Source organism: Drosophila mojavensis, unplaced genomic scaffold (assembly GCF_018153725.1).
Source record: "Drosophila mojavensis isolate 15081-1352.22 unplaced genomic scaffold, ASM1815372v1 contig_74, whole genome shotgun sequence".
Taxonomy (NCBI): Eukaryota; Metazoa; Arthropoda; class Insecta; order Diptera; family Drosophilidae; genus Drosophila; species Drosophila mojavensis.
Genome location: NW_025318899.1, coordinates 10,830,522 through 10,848,225, shown reverse-complemented (window position 1 = coordinate 10,848,225; position 17,704 = coordinate 10,830,522). Strand labels below are relative to the sequence as shown.

The 17,704-nt window shown below is 37.4% G+C and overlaps 1 protein-coding gene and 1 long non-coding RNA gene across 8 annotated transcripts in view; both read left to right on the top strand.

Annotated features, from left to right (window-relative positions):
• Positions 1 to 17,704, top strand: part of LOC6582072 (hepatic leukemia factor) — a 71,765-nt gene that overhangs the window by 11,869 nt on the left and 42,192 nt on the right. For 2 of the 7 annotated variants that reach the window (XM_015162257.3, XM_015162256.3), the window contains exon 1: positions 3,661 to 4,810. The exons of 2 other annotated variants lie outside the window; for them this stretch is intronic. In XM_015162257.3, coding sequence (XP_015017743.1) covers positions 4,708 to 4,810 — 103 coding nt within the window. In that variant the 5' untranslated portion in view covers positions 3,661 to 4,707. Of the gene's footprint in view, positions 1 to 3,659; positions 4,811 to 17,704 lie in introns of those variants that run through there. 3 more of the 7 variants (XM_015162254.3, XM_015162255.3, XM_044009804.1) reach the window with 3 other exon arrangements.
• Positions 806 to 3,585, top strand: LOC116804411. The gene is made up of 2 exons (XR_004364412.2): positions 806 to 1,690; positions 1,823 to 3,585. It is a non-coding gene; the product is annotated as an uncharacterized LOC116804411 (long non-coding RNA).

The following is a 17,704-nucleotide window of genomic DNA, read 5'->3' as shown; positions in this document are numbered from 1 at the left end:
GACTGGATTAATTAATCTGTCCTGCCTACAAAAAATCATTTAATAACTATACCTTAAATTTATAATCTCCTAAGAATATAAAAATTAGTTATTATTTTAATTATTTTTTTTTTATTTTAATTAATTATTTTTCCACAAGTTCCCTAACAATTTCGACATTATGAAAGACTTGGAAATTTTTTGGACAGACAATTATTTGATAGGTAATAGCTATATCTGTTCACATTATCAACGTACTACATATGTACATATATCTATGTACTTAAGCCCCTGCTCTACTTACTGTTACTCACCCACACTTGAAATTTTGGTTAATTTGTAATATACTGGGCATATCTTTAATCTATAATATGTGCTTATCTGAAATGACGTCCTAGCCTCACTTGCTTTATGGCTACCCATGACGAAGCAAAAGCTATCAGATCTATCTATTTATATGTACATATGTATATACATAAAGATTGCGACAAATGTTCGCTGACTTGATATGGAGCCATGCCCCGCCTACTTTCTATCCTCCCTTCGTCTGCTCATTAGCGGCTTAACAAGAGCTGATGGGTACGGCCACGCCCACTCGCACAGCAACAGCTCTAATTGCACGCGTTTTGTCAATTCGTGAATTGCAAATTCAATTTCAGTTGGCAAATTGCACAAAACATATTTATATGGTTGATATATGAAGGGTGTGAGCGATGTAGGCGGGATATGGTAGATCAGAGGATGGAGGGATAGGGGTTGCTTCTGCTGCTGACAATCGTGGTGTGTTGCTGTTGTATATTTATTTATACAAAATTACAACAAAATGCAAACGAAATCATACAAATTAAAAAAAAAAAAAAACAACAACAACAAAAACAACAAAAATTTCCACACATTTAAAGTTTTGTAGCTATGAAAACGACTCACGTGAGCGCTGCTACAGCGACGTCAGCGTCGCAGTCGCAGTCGCTGAGCAGCAGCCACACAAATACAAATATTAGAAATAATAACAACAAAAAGAAGGCAGAAAAAAACTATACCGCGTGTATGGCAGATAAATCAGAGAAAAACCTAAAAACATTGAAATGAACAGCAAATGCCGCTTGCCGCAGTGCCCAAAACACACACAGATACTACTTATACAGTTACAAATGCACTCGCACACACACACATACAGATGGAAAGACAAACGTCAGCGCCGCCGTCGCATTGACGTAATAGCAAAACTATAGTACGAGCAGAGTAAATTAAAATAACACAAATAAATAAAATGCCAGGCAGAACGAGTGCCGGCTGCGATCTCAAAGAGAGACAACACACACACAGACACACACATACACAGCGAGCGAGCGAGAGACAGAGAGAAAGGTGGCGAGCATTTGAGAGCGCCGCGCACACTAAATATCAAATTGAACTTTGAGACAGTGGAAAATGCCCAAAGCCCAAAGAGCAAATGGAACCAATTAGAAACAACAACAAGAACATTCAATCGGAGAGCTGCCGAAGTACGACTTGAGGGAGAGTCGAGGCAGCTAAGCTAAGCTTCGGCTTCGGTTGCCAGCCGCTTGGTCGGTCCGGTCGTCGTGTATTGAGTTGCGCGCGCGACGAAACGACGAGAAAACAAAAATGGTTGCCAAAAATAAAAGTTCAAAATGTGCACAGCACGCGGCGCCACTACACTGAGCGCTCGTGAGAGGTGAGAGCGTGAGAGGTGAGTAAATGCCATAGCAGCAGCAGACCGAGAGCGTAAGAAATTGGAAGAGAGGGAGCATGCGAGGCAGCCACATGGCAAAGCGTCAGCATGCTTCTAAGTTGTAGCGTATCTGTGTCTGTATCGTTTCAGAGCATAGCCGACGACGCGTGTTGTTGCTGTTTTTGTATTTGAGTGTGTGAGTGTGTGCTTGTGCTTGTGCTTGCCCTTAGCCGCTGGGCGCTCTCTCTCACACACAATCACACATTAACAGCAGCGCCGCTCTCTGGCTCTGCTACCATTGCTGGCAGCGAGCGGATTTTTGTACACTTTGCAACGAGCGCGTGTGCCCAGTCAGAGTCAGATGAACAGCCAAAGCCGTGTGGACGCAAATTAAATACAAACAACAAAAATTGGCAAAGAATATTCAATGCAAAAAAATAAAAACTAAAACTATGTGCAAAAATTAACCGTATTCATTAATAATTGATTGCTCACGACAATTCAAAACATGTTTCTAAATTAGTCATGAAATAAAGTAAATTAAATCAAGTTCCACTAACGAAGCACGTGTGTCCAATAAGAACATTTAGTAACAAAAGCAAAAGGCGAAAAAAAAGTTTTTTTTTGGCCTGACAACCAAAGCAAACGGCAACGGCAACAGCAGCAGCAACGACAACAGTGCTTGTCTCTGCGGGTGTGTGTGTGTGTAAGCTTTTCATATGTGTATTTGTGCGGGCGCTCATAGTGCAAAAATCCACAACAACAACAAGCAGCATTAGCAACAACAACAACAAGCATTGGCAAGGCGAATAAAACACACAACAAAAACGCAAAAAGGAAACACAACAGTCTCACACACATATAAATACGGTAAATCAGCTGACTCGTGCGCACTCTCTGCCCACTCTCTCACCACGCGCTCTCACTCTCGCTCTCCGGAGTGCATCCTAGCTGCAGCGGAAGCTATAGTCAAAGCGGCGCTCATTTGTGTAGAGATTTAACGGCTTCCGCATCCTACGCGACCCAACGAACTTCGAAACCGCTAGCCAAGTGCACTTATATTTGTCGAATTGCGTGCGTGTGTGTGAGTGTGTGACTGTGCGTCTCGCTCTTGTCACATGCGCGCTCAGTCAGCATAGGCAGCGGGCAGCGGCAGCGCTACAGCGGCAGAACGACAGCGACAGCGACAGCGGCTACGTCGACGACACCCACAACGCCCGAAGACCGCACAAAACGAACAGTCGTCGTCAGGCAGCGGCAGCAGCAGCGTCAGCAGCAGCAGCAATAACCAAAAAGAAAAAAAAACAAATACACGCCACGCGCTCTAACAACAACACCAATAGAAGCAGCTACACCAAATTATTTGACCACAAGGACAAAACAAAACAGCTAGCGAATCGCGAAAGAAACGCGCGCGTTTTCCAACGCCTTAATCAATTCGTGCAGAAAAAAAAAACAACAGCATATACAGCGTGTATTTTTGCTAGTCTGTGTGTGCGTGCGTGTGCGTGTGTTAGTGTGTGTGCGTCGGTGAGCTGTCAACATTTCTCATCGATTTTCGGCTCGTCGTGTGTGTGTCCTGTCGTGTGCCTGCGTGTGTGTGTGCGCGCGCGCGCGTGTGTTTGAGTGTAAGAGCCAAAGTGCTAAAGCTAGTGTGCGCGCGTGTGTGTGAGTGTAGGTATACTACACCCACCGCCCACCAGCGACCGACCGCCACCATCAGCTCGATCAGACAAAGCTCAAACAGAATACTTGCTGTCCTTGTCGCACGCCGGGCGCTGATTTCCGTGAAGGCCCACAACCCTAACTGTTTATTAAGTTTGTTAACTATGCCATACTAGTGCTTTATAACTGTACAATAAATACCAACTACATAAAACAACAGAAACACGAGAGAACACATCTCTAGAAAATAAAAAATAAATACTATAAAAATAAAGAAGAGCAAAGCAATTGATTTTATTTTTAGTGCCACAGCAACACAAAAAAAAAAAAAAAAAAAAAAAAACAAAATAAAATAATAAAAAAGCTAAATAAAATATAGCTAAAATAAAACAAGAAAAGCCTACAGCAACGTTAAACGTTCTACAACAACAACGTCATGAGAAACTGTCAACGGGAAAAATAAAAAAAGAAAACTGAAAGAAAATTCAATTCAAACGCAACGGCATTTGAAAGAACGCAAGCTACAAATAAATAAATATATATAAATAAAAAATAAAAAAAAAAACACAAAAAAGCGCAATTAGCAAATGCAACAAATTACACCTAAAACGCTTAACAAATATAAATAAATAATTAATTACAAATTTCACATCAAATAGATTTCAAGAAACTTTTTTTGTTTCGTGTTTTTATTTTTTATGGACATTATTTAATTGTTATTTGCCAAACGCCTGTTATTGTTAACACCAAAAAAGAGGAGAGGAGAAGAAGAGCAAGAAGAAAGTCATAAATAAATTAATAAAAAAAGAAAAGAATAACGCAAACAAATTGTTGAATGAATTCGCGGTGCCTTTATTTATAGCGAGCAGCATAAATAATTATATATATATATACACATTAAAAACAAACAAATATAAATTTAAAGATAAAAAATATATATATCTATATAGAAATATATATACATAAACAACAACAACAAACATATTTAGCCAAGCAATAAAGAAACGTTAACGTGCAATATTTAACATTTATATTGAATTTAGCATATACAAATAAATATTATTGAAAAAAGAAACATTCATTTTTTCTACATTGTGATTTCAACTACAAACAACAAAATAAAAAAATCCAGTTAAAAACATAAAAAGCAAAAAAATCAAAATCAAATAAAGTAAAAAACTAAAGTTTTTTACACTAAGCAATTATTATTATTATTATTGTTGTGAGTCGTATTAAGAAGCATCTATAAAAAAGTTACACGAAAAATAATACGCAAAAGTTACCTAAAATAACATATAAAAAAAAAAACAAAACTTGTTTTTGTAAAATTTCGTGTATAATCACAAAATTGACAAATTTTTTATGAAAAAATGAGCGACAGGGAGCGATCGTCCCCAACACTGATCGAAACTGGCTTAAAAAACTTAATCGGCGGCCGTGATGGTAATTATCCACTGATCAGCGGCATTAATGGTAAGTCTTAGATCCATGAAAAAAAAAAGTAAAAAAATACACAATTATATCTGACAGATACAATTTGTTTGAAATGGTATCTATAAGATACTTTTTGTAGCACAGCTAATTTAAGGCAGTTGAAACTTGAAATTTGTCGTTGAAATGCCACAATGAATGCCAAAAGTTCTGAACAAATATAGAGCAGAGGCTGTATGGTTGACTGGGAGATACCCTGTATATTAATATATATGAAGTAGGCTATAAAAATTTTGAAAATCGTGCTATATAGAGGACCATTGGGTATTCGAAAAATTTTAATAACATACTCCACTTAATATAGATCGACTAGCACATACCCTATATTTGTGTCAAATACTATCATAGAGAAGTACACACTAAAGTCCATTTCTCGAAGAATTTTTCAGATTTTGAAAAAAAAACTAAAATGCTAGACTATGAAATACCCTGTTTTTCACTATTTCATATGCAGTAATATTTGTTAACATTTTATCTTAGATATTTATCGCTTATCAGCTAAGCTAATAAAGTCAAATAAAATATAATGTATAGGACATTTTAAATTACAGGGTATTTGTTCTATTTCTACCGTTGTCTTTTGTCATCTTTCGATTCATCATGCCACCATTTTCTGCACTCTGTTACAAAGTGAATTCCAAACTCAGGCTGCCCTTCTCGTTTCACACTTTCGAGAGTATTCGAAAATATGCCCTGCTTATCTAGCCAATCTATTATAATAAATCCATATTAATGCGCTTAAAAAATTCTATAAAATATATAATGCTCGAGCATAAAGAGAATTTTTGTGCTGTGACATTTTCATGTCATAAATCAAAGCGAACCAGAGGCCGGGACGGAAAATGGGAAAAACTCTTAAGCATGACAACTCAACGAAATTGAGTTTGGCCAAGAATATAATCAAAAATAATAAAAAAAGGCAAGAAATAAAAAAAAAATATAGGAAATCAAAAATATATATTGATTGCGGCGCTGAGTTCGACATTTTGCTGATTAGAATTGTCGTGGAATCGCAGGAGCAGCAAAGTACCTGCACCATGGAGCAAAGTTCGAGGTGACATCGCCGGCCATAAGCCTGATAAGCGTTCTCTATGTGTGTGAGTGTGTGTGTGCGTGTGTGTGTATGGAAACATTTGACAACAGCGTCAAGGGCATTTTTAGTTTCATTTACAATTAATGGAACTGTTTTCTTTTTTTTTTTTTCGAAAATGAAGTGATTCGATGAATTAGAAAAGCGTGCGTCGGTCGAATGACAATTGAAGGTAGTTGGAGGAAACAGTCAAGGGAGGTCGAACAGATGTGGGGTGAGAGGGAAAGAGAGAGAGGAGGAGATAGGAAGTGGGAAAAATTGAATTATAAAGGAAGAGAGAGAGAGAGAGAGAAAAAATGAGTGAGAGGTGGGGAGAGGGAGAGAATAGGACGTAGAGATATATATATATAGAGAAAGATATAATGAGAGAGAGAGAGAGAGAGACAGAGAAGCCTAGACAGGGAGAGAGAGAGACATGGGAGACAGAGAGAGAGAGAGAGAGAGAGAGAGAGCAATGGAGTGAGATAGAGAGAGAAAGATAGATAGAGTTATAAAGAGTGTAATAGAGGGGGTGAGAAAAATTGGGATTCCAAGGGGGACATAGAGAAGCAGAGACAGGGAAAATGAGAGAGAAAGAAAAAAAACTTATGGAGTCAGAGCGAAAGTCTGAGCAAAAAAAGTGAGAAACACAGAAACACAAACAGAGACAGAGAAAACTGTGATGTACAGAGATAGTGTATGTAAGATCAATAATAGATACATCATGATTCACAAACTTGTTTCTAATACTAAGAAAATCACCCACAGTTTAGTTTTCATTCGTGCTCTGCTTCATCCTTTATCCTTCTAAATGTGTTTCCGAAATCGATGTTATCTTTAATCAGTTTCTTAACTTCCCACAGTTTCGCTCAAGTGCAGGCCAAAGTGTGAAAGTCTTTGAAAATATGTTAATAAAAAAATCTTCTTATTGGAATGTCAACCCTTTGGCTTGTGGCCAAGCAAAGTTTTTGGCAACTTCGTGGCTGTTGCTTAACTTTAACTGCATTCTCACAATTTTCCACTCTCTTGGCCGTTTTGCCTGTGGGCAAAAGGTTTGCAGGGCAGAATATCAATTTTTAAATAATGTGACCCCAACTTTACCGTTTTTCCACGCAATTTAATCAGAATTCAAGCATATTGCTGCAATAATTGATATTTGATGTATATATATATATATATATATATATATATATATATATATATATATATATATATATATATATATATATATATATATATATATATATGTATATATTTTGCTATAAACTGTACCCCTGCCCCATTGTTTAGGGCATTCGCAGTGGGCCGAATAATCGATAGCATAAAAACGGCAGAAGGCAAAACGAGAAAATGCGATTAAAAAGTGTCATAATCGGTCAGCATAATGAAGAGTAGCTGTATGACTGTCTGAGTGTTGGGGGACTGTGGGTGGTTGTGGGTGTTTGGGGTGGCTAGAGAATTGCTTTGCTTTGTGCATTTTTAGTTTTTGCTTTTTGACTGCGGCCAAGTCGATTCGACACCGTCTGCGTCTCGTTCCATAAATCAATAAGCGGAAACCCGGCAATCGAACAGGGCAAACCCCATGGATCCCCACTCCCCCTCTACCCACACTCCGTCCTCGTCTCGTCAGCTCCGTCGGCACTCACGGCCGGGTGAAATTTATTGTAGCATAATTTCTGTGTGTTTTTTTTTTTTTTTTAACTTGGCTAGCGCTTATCGTGAAACGTTGCGCATACGCCGCGTGTGTTAACAAGCGCTTGATTACCGCATTAAAAACTTGTAGAAAGCACACGCTAGTTATATACAAATACAACAACAACTGCAACAAATACACGCAGATAAGCTAGTCTACAGATACGTTAGCAGGCGGATAGACGTGTGGCAGGGGGAGGGCATGGGGGGTGGTTTTTGATGCAAGCGGTCAGCGCGGCAAATTGTGATAGCTGTGAGCTGGTAAATCTTACATGAACATGAACAGATAAGATTGTAATTGAACTAGAGGCAGGACGCGTTAAGTGCCAGCGGCAACTAGATTATGATAGTTTAATAATCTGCTGACAGACTGAGCTGTAAAGTGTCTGATAGAGAAAGGCAGAGGGAGAGGGAAAGGGAGAGTGAGCTTGAGAGGGGCAGCAGGCATTAAATGTGTGATAGAGCATAGATTTTCAGGGCATATAATGAACTGTGACGGATTCAATGAATGGAATATAGTGGCATGTGATTGCTTTGATAGCTCTGATAGGAATGTCGTGGAACTTTTGAAATGTTGGAATATAGTGGAACAAAGTGAGAGAGCAACATGAATTGGGATGTGGGCTATAAGAGATTGAGTTGTAATTTGAAAAGTGGGAATGTAGAGAAAAGCTAGAAGAGAATACTGGAATTGCCTTACAAAAATATTGAGCAGCAGCTGAAATCATTTGAAGTGCATCAGCAGCGATAAGCATGGGTTGAGCGTGGAATGGAATGCAGTGGGGTAAAGTGAAACCATCTAGATCTTAAATGGAGGTTGTTCAACTGAACGAATGGCATTTAAAGATTCTTGATTAGTTTATTGACTTTCTTGATAAAAACTATAATAATAATAAATAGACTATATAAAGTAGAAAAAAAAAAAAAAAATTCCTTAAGCTTGTTTCTATATGTTCAGCTAACTTTCTATTGAGAACGTTTTTTTTTGCTATAAATAAATAATTAATATATTATGATTTGATTATGTTAAAGTTCCAAATCTGTAATGCAATTCAAATTTGATATTTTAAAAATATATTTGATGAAGCGTAAAATATTATAAATGCGTAGTTAGTATTTAGTATCTAGTATTTAGTTCTGTTATAAATTAATCAATATGCAACATGCATATCACAAAATTATTGAGTCACTAGAGCTCTTACTGTAACTTCTCTCGTTACTATCTTCAGGTTTAAGTTGAAACCTGTACAGACTCTTCTAAAGAAAATAATTTCTCATTAAAATGAAATTCTCAAATCATGGAAATGTTCAAATATTTGCTAGACATGGTTAAATTCCATTAAAATCTCTTTATGTACCTTACGTACATTCAACAAATCTTTTATAATGTTTAAACAAACTGAAGTCTAGCGTCAGACGCGCAGGTGATATCGTATCTTTACTGACACAGAATTGATATATCATATATATATACATATATCATATATTTATTTTCTAGCTCTATGAGCAGTTGAATGCATATATACATAATATATAGGACTACCAAAAATTGCATTTAAAGCAAACTTTTCGCGTGTTCTCTTCAGTTGTTTTGGCATGTTCGAATGGCATTCGATGTGCATGTTAATAATGCATAAGGCACAGCAGTTGGCAGGAAAAATATCGGGTATATATGTATAGCTATATCGGGTTTGATATATGAAAAGTTTGTTTGCTGTCATCATAAAAAAAAGAAAATAGTTTGGCTGCCAATCAAAATCATTGGCTTTGGCCACTTCAGCTGTCAATTAGGAATTGTTGTAGTTGTAGTGGTTGTTGTTATTGTTGTTGTATTGATATTGATTGCAAATTAGCAGCTAATCACAAATGTGACATATACACCCATATTTGCCATTTATATAGCTCACTTGCTGTGACATAATCGTGTTTGTATGTGTGCGTGTGTGTGTGTGTTTTTTATAGTCCATCACATTGATAAGCCTCGCATTCCGCAATTGCAACACTTGCGCACAGACAGCTTGACAAATGGCGCAAGTGGCGCACTCGAAAGTTGCAGCATGATACGATGTATCTATAGCTTGAGTGGGGCATGCGGCATGCGGCGTGTGGCATGTGGTAAGCTGCAAGCGGTGCAGTTGCAGGCAAGTTTACCTGCGAACTCTAGTTGTTGTTGCTGTTGTTGTTGTTGCTGTAATCCAAATCGAAACGACGAACTTGGTAAAGTTTTGCAGCTTCTTTGGCAATTAAAAGTTTTAATTGAAAATTTTACAATGTTCACACGGCCAAGTGGACAAGAAAGGGAGGAAATTGATGCCAAGACGAATTGCAAATACTCTGGAGAAGTTTGAAAATGTGAGATTGAGAAAATGAGATATGTAAATATACACTAGTCTGGTCTCTAGTCGTTATTCCCTCGTCTCTAGTCTCTAGTCTCTAGTCTCTAGTCTCTAGTCTCTAGTCTCTAGTCTCTAGTCTCTAGTCTCTAGTCTCTAGTCTCTAGTCTCTAGTCTCTAGTCTCTAGTCTCTAGTCTCTAGTCTCTAGTCTCTAGTCTCTAGTCTCTAGTCTCTAGTCTCTAGTCTCTAGTCTCTAGTCTCTAGTCTCTAGTCTCTAGTCTCTAGTCTCTAGTCTCTAGTCTCTAGTCTCTAGTCTCTAGTCTCTAGTCTCTAGTCTCTAGTCTCTAGTCTCTAGTCTCTAGTCTCTAGTCTCTAGTCTCTAGTCTCTAGTCTCTAGTCTCTAGTCTCTAGTCTCTAGTCTCTAGTCTCTAGTCTCTAGTCTCTAGTCTCTAGTCTCTAGTCTCTAGTCTCTAGTCTCTAGTCTCTAGTCTCTAGTCTCTAGTCTCTAGTCTCTAGTGTCTAGTCTCTAGTGTCTAGTCTCTAGTGTCTAGTCTCTAGTCTCTAGTCTCTAGTCTCTAGTCTCTAGTCTCTAGTCTCTAGTCTCTAGTCTCTAGTCTCTAGTCTCTAGTCTCTAGTCTCTAGTCTCTAGTCTCTAGTCTCTAGTCTCTAGTCTCTAGTCTCTAGTCTCTAGTCTCTAGTCTCTAGTCTCTAGTCTTTAGTCTCTAGTCTCTAGTCTCTAGTCTCTAGTCTCTAGTCTCTAGTCTCTCTCTTTCTCGCGCTTCTCTCACATGACTTACACATTCCATCACAAGTTTATATTACCCTTAGGTAGAGTATGAAATGCTAAGCAAACACTTGAATGGAATTTTGTATTTTGAAATCTTGGCAAATTCTGAGGCGTTTCACATGAAAACGTGCTGAAAGTTGGGCGCGTTGCCTTTACATTGTGCAAATATTTGTGAAATATGTAAATTATTTATATACCCCTATGTATATATATGTATGTATATCTTTTGTTTTGTTTTCATATTTGAAAACTTATTTAACAAGTAAACTGCATTAAGAATTATGCCATAAAAAGCGAATCATAAAAACTTTTGCCTTTCGACATAAAAAATAAGTTTAAAAACACATAAATAACGTTTTTTTTTTTTTTTTTACTGTAGAGGCAGTTATAAAGAGCCGAAAGGCAAACTGAAGCAAAGCAAAGCAAATTAAATAAAAGTTTATAGAATATATTTTCTATAAAAATTGTTGGTTTAACGTTGCGTATGCGAAATTTTTTCTGAGTCGCATTGAAGCTTAATAAATTGTTGGAAAATTCCAATACGAATTAATATTTATTTTTATTAAAATAAATAGCAATATGTATATTAATCGTGTATACGTTATTTACGCTAAATTAATTAATTTCCCATTTAATTTTCTATTTCTACGGCTAGGCTAACTTCAAAAGCTTTTGGGCCATGACTTTTTAACAATTATTAACACAAACATATTTCATTCTTAATGTGCACAAAATTTAATTGAATCAAAAATATTCGCATATAAATTTTGCGTTTCACGCTGCGTATACGCAATATTTTCATCTGAAAAGAAAACTACGAAAACAAAAGCACAACAAAATCTAATTTGATAAAGTGTGAAAAATATTTTCATAAACTAAATGTTTCATGCGTAGCAAAGGAACGGTCGCTGAGGCGGGGCTGGGGTGGGGCGGGGCACTTGCATGCTGTGCGTTTGTCAAGCAGAGCAGCTGATGCTCATTTGTTGTTTGGGTATCGTTTTGTTGTCACGAAATGCGGTCAAACAATTTGTTTATGCGGCTATTTTAAAAGCAACAACAACAACAAGAGGCTAGCAGCTGGTTAGACGATTTCTATTGCATTTTTTTTTTGGCCTGGCAGCAAATTGTTTAATCAATGCCGCAACTCAAACTCTTTAAAAAGCCAGAACAGCAACGCAAAGGCTGAAAAGGAAGCCAACAAGGAATAAGGCATGCCAGGGCACTTACACACACGCGCTGGGCAAGGACGAGCTACCTGTAAAAGGCAGCAGCAGCAGCAACAACAACAACAAACATAACGAAACGTAAGCAAAAAAAAAAAAAAACGTGGAAAAAATCAAATTAAGGTTAAATACCACAAAGCGAGCAGCAGGCAGACATATATATTTCTATATGTATGTGTGTGTGAGTGTGTATATATGGCTATGCCTTAAATCCAAACCAAGCCAAAAGCTTGCAGTGAGACACACACACGTACACACACACAGCCGCACACACGTGCGCTGCTGGCGGCGGCGCCTGAAAGCAGGCAATACGATTTTGGCATTTGTGCCGTTGGTGTTGTTGCCGTTGTAGTTGTTGTTGTTGTTGTTGTTGTTTTAGGCACCGTAGGCGTTGCCGCCGGAATTGTGTTGGCAAAATGATGAACAACAACTGGAATAGCGGCAACAACAACAGCAAGCAGCTGAGGCAGGAAGTTGAAAACAGTCACGAAAGCCTTTGAGCAGTAAGCAAAAAGGGCACTAAAAATACGCAAACAACAATAATAGCAACAACAATAACAACATCAAATCAACATTAATAATAAAATCCATAAATGAAATAATGTTGACTTCATTTGTTTGCGCATGACGTCAAAAACAAGAAGCAGCATAAGAGCCGAGCACGTAAAAATCAGACAAAAAAAAAAATAATATATATATATATAAAAATAAGGACATGCCTGCAAAAATCGAAATACAATGGACGAAAATACAAAAAAAAAAAAAAAAAGAAATTCAGAAAGAGGAACGAAAAGAAATACTTTTGTTGAACTTTGCGTCCGTCATACAATACATGCAGCACACAGTCTTCCCTGCTCCTGCCCCTCTCGCACTCACACTCTCACACACCCGCCCACCCACAATCGACACTCTTAATGGCTGTGTTGGCCCGGCACGAAAGGACAACGCTAAAGCGAACGACACACAGACCCACATAGCCCAGTCGGGCCCCAACATGTGTTGGTTGTAAACAGGAAGCAGCAGCCGAAGCAGCAGCGGCAGCAGCAGCGACAGCGGCAGCGGCAGCGGCAGCTATGGAATGTTTTTGCCTGCTCTTTCGCACTCACTCGCTCGCTCACAGTTCGCGCTCTCTTTAGCGGTGCTCATTCGCTCGCTCTCTCTGTCTCTCTCTCTCATGGCAGCATGTTGCAAATGTCAAAGTAGCAAAACCCGGAAATTCGAAGGACATGTTCGAAAAGCCAGGCAGTACGCCCACACACAGCGCCACACACACGCACATAAGAGAGTGTGTGTGAGAGAGAGGCACTCGCACAATTGACTAACTCTACACGGCGTGTAGAGTTCTGCGCAGCTTAGGCGCGCTCACGCTCTCGAGCCGCTCTCTCTCTCTCTCTGCTGCGCCTTTGCGTTTGCTTTTGGCTTTGATTTTGTTTTGTTTTTGCTTTTGTCTTTGCTTTTGTTTTAGTAGCTCCGTTTGCTTGTTTTTGCCTGCTGGTGTAATTGTTATTGTCTTGTTGTGTGCCGGCAATACACACACACGTACACTCACACCTATACACCTATACTCACACTAACTCACTCTATAACTGTGTGTGCAAATGTAAGTCAACTTGAAGCGTCTTAAGCCAAGTTAGCGTTCTACGTGTGCGACACACACATACGTGCCCACACACACACACACACACTCACACTCACACTCATTGCCCATCACACGCTTCTGCTTTGACTTGCTTGACTTGACAATATGTATTACCGTCCCCATTTCCCCCCGCTCGTTGTTTTTTACTCTACATTAAGTAAATTTTGCTTGATTTGCAGCGCGTGTTTAAATTATTAACCAACTTGGCAGTCCGTTAAAATATCCTTGCTGTGCGGACCTTTTAGGCGGGGCATGGAGTTGATGAGGCGGAGAATAGGTTATTATATATAAATATGTATATATATTTTAAAACTTTATCCAGGCGTCGTTTTCTATCACGTATAGTTGCTCATTGCTCTAGTTTAGTTTTAGGTTTTAGCTATTACTTTTGCTACTAGCTATGCGCCTATTCTAGCAATAATCTAGAATATTATTGTCTAACATACTAAGGAATATTGATTTCTATTACAGTTTTAGTATATACAAGTCGCTAGCCCATTTCTGGCCACAGCTTACCCAAACACAATTTAAAAATTTTAAGTTTTATCCCATTATCTCTGCTCTCATCTTTCATATCTTTCACCCTCTTTCAAGCAATTGAAAATTGTGTATGTGTGCCTGGCCGCGTCACGAGCTTCAGTTGAACGGCCATGAAAGATTTGCAAATTCTCAAATTAGTTTAGCCGTGCTCTGCTCGTGTTTGCCTGCGCGTTTGCTCAACTTGTTTGTTGTGCAAATTTTTTATTTAGCAAGTGTTGCGTTTTATTAGTGTACAACAAGGAGAAGATGATGAAATAAGCTGTGAGTTGCAAATACGTAACAGATTCGGTAACATTTAATGGCCCCAACGAACGAGCACGAGACTAACTATGTTACGCCATGTACCACTGTGCGTATGAATGTGTAAATATTACTCATACGCATACGTGCGCTTGTGGGGTCTAAGGATACAAAGCACTTAATCTTAACAAAAGTTGCTGCTGCTGCTTTTACTGCTGCTGTTGCTATCTGTGTACTATCTTACGTTTTCGCAGTCGCATTTCCCCCATGCTCAAGGCTGAGCGAGCATTAAGTATACGCACCGTTCTCTGGCTAATATTTGCTCACGTTGAGGCCGCAACAAAAGGCCGCAAATCAAAAACAAATTTATTTGTATTGCTCATGCTTCAATTACGGAGCATTAAATATGCATACGGAAATTTGCGCTGTGTGTGATTATCGATAAATACAGTAATCGGATAGCAATACTAGCTATTTACATACGAGTATGAGAATGGGAAATTTGTGTAATTTGATTTATAAATATGTTGAGGTCATATCAATTTGGAGGTGTATGTCCTGATATATGCTATAATCGGTTATCGATAAATTATTAATTAAGCTGTTTAGCTATTATTGTTGACACACTAGTCTAATATGAAGATAAGATATATTGCTTTGAATTATCGATAAATAATAAATAATTTATTATTGGTTATCGATAATTGAGGAATGTATGGCCATCTATTCATTATGCTTAATAATTGCTTTGCTAAGCTCAACGATTTATGTTTTGCCATCTCAAGCGCTTCCTATCCCTTCTACCCCTAGGTGCAGGCTATACCCATACACAAATAAAACCGTTTGGCGCCTTAACGTAATCAAGCTGGCGACCTTTAGGTCTAATGTGAATACAAAAAGAGAAGCAAAAAAAAAAAAAATATATATATATATATGTATATATACAGCTCACACACTCACACGAGTCGAATGACGTCAGTCGCTGCTCTTGATAATGATAATGATGATGTTGATAGTCAGGCTGATGATTATGATAATGCTAAGCTTTTGCGTGTGTGTGAGTGTGTGCAAATAAACAAATATTTAAGAATTGTAAAATTTTCTATATTCGAAATGCAAATTCTAAAAATGAATTTTAAGCTATATAAATGCAGCGATTACAACAGTTGCAGCAACCATGCTAAATGCAATTTGGAACAAATGCGACCCCCTACCAAATATGTAAAAATTCCCCACGCCTCTCCGCCCCCACTGTCCGTTATCTCTGCTGCCGCTGCTGTTGCTGCTGTTGCTGCTTCTGATGTGCGTCTGTTGTTCATGTTCCACGCCCACACAGCAAATTTACCTTAAAATTCATTTTCATTTCAATTTTCATGTTGGCTTCTAATTTTCTTGTTCTTCTTCTCTTTGTGTCTTTCGCTTGCTTTTTGGCTTTTTTTTTAATTGCCAAATATTTTTGTGTACAATAGCATTTTGAGTCGGTACATGAAATATTTTGATGTACACATAACTGTATAGATATATTCATATATATTTAAGCACACATACATATATATCCATGTGTATACATGTTTTTCTTTTTTTTTCATATATATATATAATTTGTTTCTTAATTTGAGGCATTTACGTTTGTTTAGCTGCTGACGTAATAATCGATTGTTTTAAAATAGTTTTGCTTAGCTAAGACTCATAAATTTAGAGCGAGCTCTATATACCCTAGAAAAAACTTGGATAGTCTGCCCATTGATAAGCTAAGAGATACAGGTAAATAGGGGTGTGGCTGTTGTCAGATAAACCCTAAAAATATTGAGCACAAATAGCATAGAAATAGAAATTGAATAGAATCATAAAATATTAACTTGCTGGATATCTTTATAGTCTCGCATGCTCTACGCCTATATATATATATATATATATATACATATATATATTTTGGCATTCTTTTGGCGGTTCGCGAAACAGAAATTCGCAAAGAAGAAAGGCAGCCTTTAATGAAATTAAAATTGTTGCGTTAAGCGCCGGAAATCGATTGATATAGCGGCTCAATTAACGCTGATAGTGCACGGGCAGAGGCGTAGGCAGTGCAGTTCGAAGAGGGTTTCGTTAGCTGCAATAAAAGATCATGGGAATTGGCCTTCGGGTTTTACGATGCCAAGCGATTAGAGTTTCTTAGAATTATGTGCAGTCGGGAATTATAAAAGAGGGTGTGTGCGAGTGAGATAGCTAGCTAACGATATCATCTAACTAATAATAAATAATAACAATAAACATTTCATAACAAATGTTGTGCTCATTTGTCAAGGCGGATTTCTTATACACACAATTAAGTCGAGGAAATTTGTATATGTATGCATGCATGTGTCTGTCTATATATACTATATGTATTTGTAGCTTATAGGATAGTGTTTACTGTTAAAGTGCGCATAAATCAATTTCGACTGCCTACAGAAATTGCAAGCATTGCGAATTTGTATATTTTCCCTTTTTGTTTTTATAAATATTTCTTTTTTCGAGTGGTTCAGTTTTCAGTTTTTTTTTTTTGTGGGCGTGGCTCTCTGGCTAGAGTTTATTGAGAGCTGGCGATTTGTATATTATGGCAGGCTGTAAACAAACGATTATGCTGTTAGCCCAAAGCAAAACAAAGCAATTTTTTTTTCGTTGTTTAAATGAAATATGAGCATGTACTCAAATCGACTGTGTGTGTGTGTGTGTGTGGGCAACAGGAAATCTATGAAGCGAGTCTGGGTATTTGTGTATAAAAAGGGCAGCTATTAAAGCTGAGTGCGAGAGATCGATGGAGTGATATTTGCATAAGAGCAGATGGTTTTAGATGGCTATAAGAACTTAATAGAGATTGATAGAGATATACTTTGGTATACAGGGAAATCAGATGTGTGTGCGGAAGTTGACAGAAAATAGCAGAACAATAGAGAAAACTGAAGAGATTATTTATTTATTGATTGATGATATATGTAGAGTTTCATGAGAAGCTCTTCCAGTGGAAAGTAGTTACAGTTATTTGACGTTATCTAAGCTTTGATAAGTGAAATACGATTCCAGTAGTCTCTTTCATTTCATTATATATAGAAATATAAGTATATTTTATATATAGGTACATAGGATTTTTTATTTTTTATTTTATCATTTTAAAATATATGGCAAAAGCTCAATATAAAAGTTGAATAATGTGGCTTAAAAATAATTTAAATATTTTATGTATTGGAGAACAAAAAAAAGTAATAATAATAATAAATAAATGAAAAATAAATAAATAAATAATAAACGTTAATTTTGTATATACTCGTATATAAATATTTAAAAATTTTTATTTTTTTTGTAAATATCTATTTAG